The following is a 9,624-nucleotide window of genomic DNA, read 5'->3' as shown; positions in this document are numbered from 1 at the left end:
TGCCAAAATGATAAATCTATCTCCTTCCCGCCTTATCGATCGCATAATTCGTGTAACCTGAAACTAAATTCGGGCTGAGCAACCCCTTTCAATGCTCACTTTGCTTTCCTTTTGTCGCCAGCCCGGACTAAAGAATAAGCCCTCTGTAATTATTTTTCTGCGAGGATGGGGCGTCGACCCGTTGGCTGGGCAGTTAAGGTTGCTGCCAGCCCACCCGAGTTCGAGTCCCGGCTCGGACACGTGGTGCTCGCGGAGTTTCTCCTATAAAAAATGGCAACGAGGGTTAGCCCTTGAGTTGATCTTATTTTTTTAATTATTTTTCTGCTCTATCAATGAAATGATAGCTTATTCCCGAAAAAACTCTGCCAAAATGATAAATCTCTCCTTCCCGCCTCCGCTTCCCTCTTCTTTCCCGGCGGCAGTGCGCACATCGTTACATCAAGGGAGCCGGATCCTCTAAAAGAAAATAAAATAAAACAAATTCTCCCGACTCCTCTGCCACCGCTGGCGCCGCCCAGTCCTCGCTCGCGCCGCCGCGATTCGCCGCACTCGCCAGCACCGTCCGCGCCGCCGGCCAGCGCCGCACCTCCGTCCACGCCGTCCGCCCGCGCCGCCCCTCCGTCTGCGCCGCCACCCGTCCGCGTCCTCCAATCGTCGTCGGCACCTCCGTCCGCGCCACCCGCGCCACCGACTTCCTCCATCGCAGGTCAGTACATACGGTGCGTGGATCAAATGAATGTGCTTGATAGCTTCTGAATACATGGTGCGTGGAAAGTGCTTAATAGCTACTGAATTTTCCTGCATCTACGAACCAATAGAGACACCGACGAGGAGGCCTACGCCGCGCTCCGCGGACGCGACATGGCTCCCAACGAGATCGCGCAGAAGCTGCTCCTCCAAGGTATCCCCGCCCATGTTGATTCCGTTCGGTTTGATTCTGCACGCAGCTGGTAGGAGGCGTTTGTGCGCTCGGTTTTAGCAGCGGGAAACGGGGGTTTCTCTTGGGCCCGTGAGGAAAGGATGCGGGATGCGCCTGTTTTGATGTGTAACTGGTTGATTCGGGTTCTAGTGGTTCTAGGGTTCGTGTTGTCATTCTCTCTCTCTGTTTGATGCGTAGGGATTGCCATGCCTGTGCGCAAGTTCCTGTGAATCACGTTGTAAGGTTTGTGTCTTCTGTTGGATTCGTCTAGTTTTTTTCGCTGTAGGGTTGCTGTTGATGCTGGCAACATATGTGGGGAAATGCCGGCTTTTAGTTGATATATGTAGCTGATCTTTACTGGAGGTATGGTATCCTGCTCTGAAGGATAACAGTACCAGTATGTTTGTTGGTGCTTCCTGGATCTGAGATGATAACAACACTGGTCGTGGTGCTGTCTTTGAAATGAGGGGTGAGCATTGTTCTCTGCTTCTGTTGTTCTTTTCTATGGAACATGGGCAGTGGTTTCTGTAGTTAGGTACTGTCATCCTTTTGTGCATTTCTTATGCTATTTGCAGCTGACTTGGTGCAGCTCCTTTAAATTAGTTTCTGGCTTGTTTTAATTTGTTGCGAAGCAAGTTAGGAAATGAGAAGTTCAAGCATAGAAGCCAACTCAAGTAAAGATTTTAAAGTAAGACAAACTAAACCTAGCGCCCATTCTCATCCTCTCCCCTCTGGTGGCACCCTGTTGCTTGTGCTGCTCGTATTCACCTTCTGCTCATTTTCTCCTTGAAACCGTAGAATCTGTGCAGCCTTTTAAACCCCTAATTCCCTTCTTGGATGCACAAGGCCTTTTCCAAGTAATTTGGAGTTGCAAACAAAGGGTATGTTTGGTTGGTGCCCCAATTTACCCTACTAAATTGCTGTCAGCCCATGATACTTTGGCTTTCATTTGGTTGGTTAAAAATATTTTGGTTGCCTATGGAGTATTGCCAACTCTCCTCACAGTCTCTTCACAAATCTTGCCAAGTTTTCAGCCAACAAAGGACCAAGGAATCTCTAGCCAATTTTTTGGCTAGCCAGTGGTTGGCAAAATTTGGTAGGGCATGCTATGGCATGAACCAAACATACCCCAAGTTTCACTAGAAAAAAAGGCCAAGTTTATGTAATGGGATGCATAGTTTGTAAATCCCCATGTTTTCTTGTTCTGGCAGTGATCTTGTCGTGTTGGCCATTGTCATCACCTGTAGCAGATGATAATTACAATGTTGTTCCTCATGTCATGCTTGTACCAAAATGTCTGATTTTTTTTTGCTAAAATTGTCTGAGTACTGGTGTTGCAATCGTCAAAAGTATGTATTAACTGTTCAATTACCAATTTCCATTTTGACACATATTCCATGGAAATTGGAATTACAGCTCATCTCCATCTTGGGCTGAATTGAATTTTTCTCTTTAATTCTCCAGATCGTTTACAGAGTTGAGTTTTGACACTCAAACGGACCCCTAATGAAAATTTCAGACTCTTGGCTTTCTTTTATATATGTTAGTTATAAAGAGACCCTTTGTATCTGGACGGACATGCACATAATAGTTTGTTTTCTGCCCATTCACATACCCTGTACCTAACACCCTGAAAATTTGTCTCCTCCATAATGACTTTTGCTCTCCACCATCCCAAGAGCTGCCCCCCATGCCATAGCGTCACTGTTTAGACTTTACGCATCAAACCCCTCTCCCTCTCAAGCGTGTTGCTATGATTGCCTGTCTTGTTCTAGGGTTCTACGTCATCATGACATCACATGCCCCTGCTGTCTCCACTCTCCACCCGTAGTCTTGGACATTGGTTGAGTTACGAGCTTCCAGTCACCCAGTGATTACTTGAACCCACAATTTTTTTGGTGTGCCTATGCACAGCCGCACACCATCTGCATCCTCTCCTGTTGTACTTGTAGAGATATGAACAATGAGATCCAGGAGGCTGTCGATATTCTCAAGTTCATTGAGGGTGCAAACAAGTCAATGGAGCAGAAGATCCTAGAGGCATTCTCAGAGAAACATACTCCTTGACTCCTTGTACGATGCCGTTTCTTGGCTATTGCTTGTAAAACGTGTTATAATTCTGTTCATCCTGTTTTGTTATGCTCGGCCAATTTATTTTCCCTTTTGGACTCGAGTAAGGTAATTGTGAAGCTATGATAATGAGATATTTTATGTAATCGGTATTCATGTTCTAGTTGTAGTCATTTAGATGCTCTTCTGCATATCTGAGGTCATTATCTGAACTTTGATATGTCCTGCTGCCAATGTGCCACACGATTCAATAGCTTTGTGAGCCGTTGACCTGTTGCTCTTGATTTTTTCACGTTTATATATCCTCGATATAACAATGAATTGTAATAGTACTGCATCTCACTCATTCAAATACGTTGCAGGAGCCCAAAATGCATGGGATATGCTGTCTGAGGAGCAATCACAGAAACACATCACTACTGGCTCTGGTGACTTGAACGGCATACTTGGTGGAGGGATTCATTGTAAAGAAGTTACCGAGATAGGTGCGCCTTTTTAACATCTTTCTTGCTGAAGGAATGCATTGGACTTCTTGGTTAACCATATAATCGAGTGGGCAAATTTTTAGTCTGTTTATCCTTTAGCTCTGTTTCTATAGCTTGTTTCTTGGTTTCCTGTCTTCTAGCAATAGTGCTGTTAACTTATTCTACTGTTGTGATTAATTGTATGAAGTTAGTGAGTCTTTTTTCTTTTGCAGGATGAAGTTAGTGAGTCTTTGTTCTACTCTTTTTATCACTTGTGCATGAACATCTCATAAGGGCTTTCATTTTTCTCTGTTGAGTTCTTTATGTAAAACAGTATGCCCGTTGATGTATCTGTGGTGACTAGACTAATCAACTACTAGATTTATTCAGGTGGGGTTCCAGGAATTGGTAAAACTCAACTGGGGTATGTGCACCTACTATTGATTAAATGCAATTTCAGAAGAAAATTACCATACTAAGTGCCAGCTTTTGTAGGATTCAGCTAGCAATCAACGTCCAAATTCCCGTGGACTATGGTGGCCTTGGCGGCAAAGCAATTTATATTGGTATAGTGGTTTCACAGAAAGCAATTGTGTCGTGTGTCTTTTGAGAAACTATTAACAATATTTCATTTCATTTTAATAGATACAGAGGGCAGTTTCATGGTTGAACGCGTCTATCAAATTGCTGAAGGGTGTATCAGTGACATAATGGAGTATTTTCCATGCCACCATGACAAGTCGTCATCTGGCCAAGAAAATCTGCAGCCTGAGAGTTTCCTGGCAGGAATCTACTACTTCCGAATATGCAGCTACACTGAACAGATTGCGGTGATAAACTATCTGGAGAAATTCCTCGGAGAACATAAAGATGTAATATTCTTGAACAACTGAGTCTTCAGGTTTAATCACCTGAATTATGTTCAATGTTTTGTCCTTCACCTCTATTTTGCCTCAAGATGAGTTTTCTGGCAGTTGTATGTTTGCAGAAATTACTTTTCCACCCTTCCCTTCTTAGCAGTGTCTACCAGAATTGGTTGAGTGTTACCAAATAACCATTATTTTTCTATGCTTTACAGGTGAGAATAGTTATTATTGATAGTGTTACTTTCCACTTTCGACAAGATTTCGATGATCTGGCTCTGAGGACTAGAGTGCTCTGTGGATTATCATTGAAGTTGATGAAGCTTTCAAAGTCATATAACTTGGCGGTAAGTTTCACAAACCGTCTTGACATTGATGCGGAAACTGTTATCAGGGGTGGATTAGTTTTGTAGACAGATTTGTCATGTTATTATGCAGAACCATGGTGGATTATCATTGGTTGTGATATTGTTTGAACTTTTCAACTTCTGCAAGATTTGTCATGTCATTATGCCTTCTGTCCCCCATGGTCTTCTGTTAGGCATATGTATTGGTAATTTCAAGCTAATGTTCCTGTTGTGAAATTGTATACTTGTATTCTAGGTGCCGATTTATAGCCCATATCCGCCTTTGTTTTTCGTATTAAAATTCAGATTATGGATAAACTATGAAAAATTGTGCTAGTTGAGTTGAGAAACCATATAGCAGTTCCTATAAATTAACTGGGTTCTATTCTTATTACTGAGGTAGTACTAGTAAATGGATTTTTTCTATGCACATAAATGTTACTCCCTTCGTCCCATAATGTAAGACATTTTTTGATACTACACTAGAAGGGAGTGGCATTATGAAGGAACACACATTTTGGGTATCGTTGCTGGCTGGTCCTCGATCATACCCAGCTCGGCCCCGGTTTTTTCCACGCTCGAGGATTGGTGGAACAAAAATATTGAGGCTTTTGACTCGTCGGGGCAGAGGCATTTTGGCAAGGTGCTCATTTATGTGTTGTGGCATGTGTGGAAGGAGAGGAGCCGGAGGTTTTTTGAGAATGTCTCTTTGCAAGTGTTGGATGTTCCTTACCTTGTCAGGGAGGGCCTTGTCCAGTTGGGGTTGGCTAGGCAAACGGCATGTAATTCTTAGGGCCTTTTTGGTTTTGTAAATATCTTCTGTACACTTTTGTATTTCCCCCTATCTATATGAAATTGGCAGAGGGCCTGCCCCTTGTCGTCAAAAAAATACATTTTGGGGTGGAACTCTGCTGCTGTCCCGGGTATGACCTGCTTTAATACTACTATATAGCTGTTTCTTGCATGCTTTGACAACAGCCCATCTATTTCTCATTACTTGCCTTCGTTATCTGATCTGTTTGTACTACGTTGTTTTATCCAGTTCCATTCTTTTATTCGTTACAGTAATAACAAGTGAAAATTCCATATATACTACTGAGAATTCGGTCAGTTCCCGATATGCCACTCAAAAGAATCCTGGCTCCAAATGTACCACCCAAAATTTGAGCCAGTTCCAAATATGCCACAATCGCTAGTTGACTGTTAGTTGACTGTGAAGTGTCTGCTGAGAAGATGATGTTGTCCTTTGTGCCAACTTCCTCATATGCCACTGATAGATGTAGTAGTAGATGTGTATGTAGGCATGTTTTTGTATATATGGCAGAAAATATTTGTCACCTTTTGGTAGTAGAGAGTTCGGGAGAGAAGCAGGCACATGAAAAGAAACATTTAGTAAAGGTATATCTTTGTCGATGTGGCAAAAATCTGATGGCCAACACCCAGTCTATTGACAGTAGATATTTGGAACTGCCGCAAAATTTGGGTGTTCTAATTGGAATTGGGATTTTTTTTAGTGACATATGTGGAACTGACCAGATTTTCAGTGGTATATATGGAATTTTCTCTAGAAACAACTCAATGATGACGTGTAAGGTAAGAACTACCCTACTCAATGAGGCTAACAGACTTATGTCATATTTCTTTGAGCAGGTGGTCTTGTTGAACCAAGTAACAACTAAATTTACAGAAGGATCATTTCAGTTAACTCTTGCTCTAGGTTAGTTCCTATCTATGTAACTATGACCCATAATTTTGCCTTCCAATCATTTACAGATGCCCATGATTTTAATTGTTTCCTATCTATGTGATATTTTTTTTGTCAACATAACATTTGTTTGTTATACATTCAAACTAATGCAAGAGTTTGCTACCTCCGGTCAAAGAAATTAACATTACAATATAATTAGCTGACGAAATTGTGTTTTGAAGACAATTTCAATGTCCAAAACTTTAACATTTTGTGACTAAAGGTAGTATTATTAATTTACATGACATTCTTTTCCTTAAACGAAATGATCCAAATATTGTAACACACACAATTGTATATGAGGTGCGCAATTATTGCTTATAGAGGAAAACTTCATTAGCGTGATTGATTCTGCTTCTTATTTGGGTTTCTCTTTAAACAAGAACGACAAGTAGCTTGTAGCTTCTGCCTATTTCTTCAAAATACATTTGTAGTGACATTTCCTAGAGTGATTGATTCTGCTGCTTATTTGGGTTTCTCTTTAAAGAAGAACTGCAAGTAGCTTGTAGCTTCTAGCCATTTCTCCAAAAAATACACTATTTTCTGTGTTGATGAGTTGCTAAAAAATGTTACTCCCTCCGTTCGGAATTACTTGTCACAAAAATGGATGTATCTACAACTAAAATACATCTAGATACATTCATTTCTTGGACGAGTAATTCCGAACGGAGGGAGTACGTTCTAATGGTCGATGGCTTCCTGTTTATGATAGTGACTGCAAGTCGACAGCATCTCCGAAGGGGTTGGATGTTAGCTCACAAAATTTCTTTTCCAAGTAGAATTGCTGACAATAAGGCAATGATAATATTAATATATGAGTGTTTGGACATCTCTATGGTTCTGCAAAAGCTTAATGTTCCATCTCTGAATATTCCATGAATTGGGTAGTAAGAGTGTAGCGGAACTTCTAATTTATGTACAAATCTGTTGCTGGTTCTGAGGCTGATCGACTCAGGAAATGAACACAATGCAATGCTATTATGCAGGTGACAGCTGGTCCCACTCGTGCACAAATCGACTGATTCTATACTGGAAAGGGAACGAGCGGTGTGCATACCTGGACAAGTCCCCTTCACTTCCTGTAGCTTCAACACCGTATGCAGTGACAAGCAAAGGGGTGAGAGACGCTGGCAGTTCAAGCTGCAAGCGAGTTAGGGTAATGTAGCAACGTTGAAATGCATGGTCTCGCATCCAAAGAATTGCGCCGTTGGCTTAGGCATTATGTGCCATGTGTAAGTAGCTCATTTGCTTGATCCATTGATTCAAAGATGCACTTCTGTTGATTCATCTGCCCCAACATGTAAAATGTCATATGACAGCATATCTGCAATTCTGCGGTGAACATGATCGGAAACGGGTAGTAGTAGCACCACGGGGCCGGTAGGAATACCGTTGTGCCAGATGTAGTATTCAGATTACAATGACAACAACGACAGTCTTTAGTCCCAAATAAGTTGAGGTAGGCTGAAACCTACAAGATCTTGAAATCAACTCATGATTATGGCCCGTGGATAGTTAACTTTCACACACCCCTTTACATGGCTAGTTCTTTGGTGAAACTCTTTACGGGCTCCTATCATGTTAGGTTTGGTCTATCTTGACCTCTCTTATATTAGTAGCATGTTTTTAACCGTCTGTTATGTACCGGAGCTTCTGGTCTGCGTTATATATGTTCAAACTATCTCAGTCGATGTTGGATAAGTTTTTCTTTAATCGGTGCTGCCCTAACTTTATCATATATATCATCATTTTGGATCTGGTCTTTTTGTTGTTGTGGCCACACATCTATCTCAATATGTGCGCTTTTGCTACACCCTACTGTCAAACATATCGCCTTTTAGTTGTCCAACACTTAAGTATTGAAGCCATACCTCATGTACTTAGTTTTAGTTCTACCAAGCCTAAAACCTCTCAATTCCAAAGTTCGCCTTTATAGCTCTAACTTTCCATTAACACTCATCCACTATTATCAATTAGCACCACATCATCCGCAAAGAGCATACAACATGGGATATATTCTAGATCTAATCCATCACCAAGGCAAAAAGATAAGGGCTCAAAGCTGACCCTTGGTGCAGTCCTGTTTTAATTGAAAAGTCGTCAGTGTGGCATCACGTGTTCGAACACTTATCATAACATTATCGTACATGTCCTTGATGAGGGTAATGTACTTTGTGTTTCTCCAAGTCCCACTGCAGGACATTCCACAATATCTTATTGTAGGCCTTCTCCAAAACAATGAACACCATATGCAGGTTCTTATGCTCTATGTATCTCTCCATAAGTTATCGTACCAAGAGGCTTCCATGGTGGACCTCCCAGGCATGAAAACATTTTTTTGGTCATGCTTTTCATTCCCTTAAGTGGTGCTCAATGACTCTCTCTCTCTCTCTCTCACTACCGCAGGATGCTGCTAACGTGACACTACGATCAGAGACCCTTCGACGAAACTGTGTGCGATGCAATAATCGCAAACGGTGGTGTAAAAAACCCGTCAAAAAAGGTGCAAAACGTTTGCGATGGAGGATGCATCAAACATGGTTTAGATTTTAGTTGCGTGTGCGATGCAGGGCATACAATTCAGTTAAATTAACTGTTTGCGATGAGGAGGAACAAAAGAAACGGCCAGCCAGATGAAGGTGTGTGTGATATACAACATACGGTTCACTCAGATGAACTGTTTGTGATTAGGCAACACAAAAGAAACGGTCAGCCAGATCAAGGTGTGTGCGATATACGGCATGCGGTTCACTCGGATGAACTGTTTGTGTTGAGACAAGAGAACAGAAACGGTTCAATATAACAAGATATGTGTGATACGCGGCAAACAGGTCTGTAATCAGAAATGTGTGCGAAGACCGATAATAACACAGACGGTTGCTGCTAATAAGACGTGTGTGTCGTGCGATGGGATTGCATACAGAACAACAACATTATATACACACCTATAAGGACATGGTTGCATAACCAAATTAAATATCCACTTACATAGGTGGCTACTACAACCATGGCATTTGCACACACCAAAGTAAACTATTACATGCATAATTACATAAGTGGCTACTACACACATGACATTTTCACACACCAATAAAGTAAACTATATATTATATGCATGATTAACTAGCATAAATAATCATCTGATCATCATCTACTTCTTGTGACGCTTGCTCTGCTTGTGGCTCGCTCCGGGCTCGTCAATTTGGGTAACGAG

At 41.7% G+C, this 9,624-nt stretch overlaps 1 protein-coding gene across 2 annotated transcripts; it reads left to right on the top strand.

The window, feature by feature from the left end:
• Positions 1 to 431: 431 nt before the first annotated feature.
• LOC109787271 (DNA repair protein RAD51 homolog 3) lies at positions 432 to 7,969 on the top strand. 2 transcript variants are annotated; one of them, XM_020345827.4, is made up of 9 exons: positions 432 to 706; positions 819 to 901; positions 3,352 to 3,474; positions 3,844 to 3,877; positions 3,949 to 4,019; positions 4,099 to 4,325; positions 4,532 to 4,663; positions 6,314 to 6,380; positions 7,397 to 7,969. In XM_020345827.4, the coding sequence occupies exons 2-9, from the start codon at positions 862 to 864 to the stop codon at positions 7,573 to 7,575; spliced, it is 873 nt and encodes a 290-aa protein (XP_020201416.1). In that variant the 5' UTR covers positions 432 to 706; positions 819 to 861; the 3' UTR covers positions 7,576 to 7,969. The 2 variants fall into 2 exon arrangements, with proteins under 2 accessions (XP_020201416.1, XP_020201427.1); XM_020345838.4 differs by having other exon boundaries at positions 471 to 719.
• The last annotated feature ends 1,655 nt before the right edge of the window (positions 7,970 to 9,624 follow it).

Source organism: Aegilops tauschii, chromosome 2 (assembly GCF_002575655.3).
Source record: "Aegilops tauschii subsp. strangulata cultivar AL8/78 chromosome 2, Aet v6.0, whole genome shotgun sequence".
In the NCBI taxonomy this organism is placed as follows: domain Eukaryota; kingdom Viridiplantae; phylum Streptophyta; class Magnoliopsida; order Poales; family Poaceae; genus Aegilops; species Aegilops tauschii.
The sequence above is the reverse complement of the archived record's forward strand: the minus strand, read 5'-3'. Positions and strand labels throughout refer to the sequence as shown.

Excerpts from the sequence above, each read along its gene's own strand:
- LOC109787271 (XM_020345827.4), top strand. The coding sequence starts at position 862 with ATGGCTCCCAACGAGATCGCGCAGAAGCTGCTCCTCCAAG. Across the intron at positions 902-3,351 it reads GCAGAAGCTGCTCCTCCAAG|GAGCCCAAAATGCATGGGAT; the intron begins GTATCCCCGCCC and ends AATACGTTGCAG. Across the intron at positions 3,475-3,843 it reads TAAAGAAGTTACCGAGATAG|GTGGGGTTCCAGGAATTGGT; the intron begins GTGCGCCTTTTT and ends AGATTTATTCAG.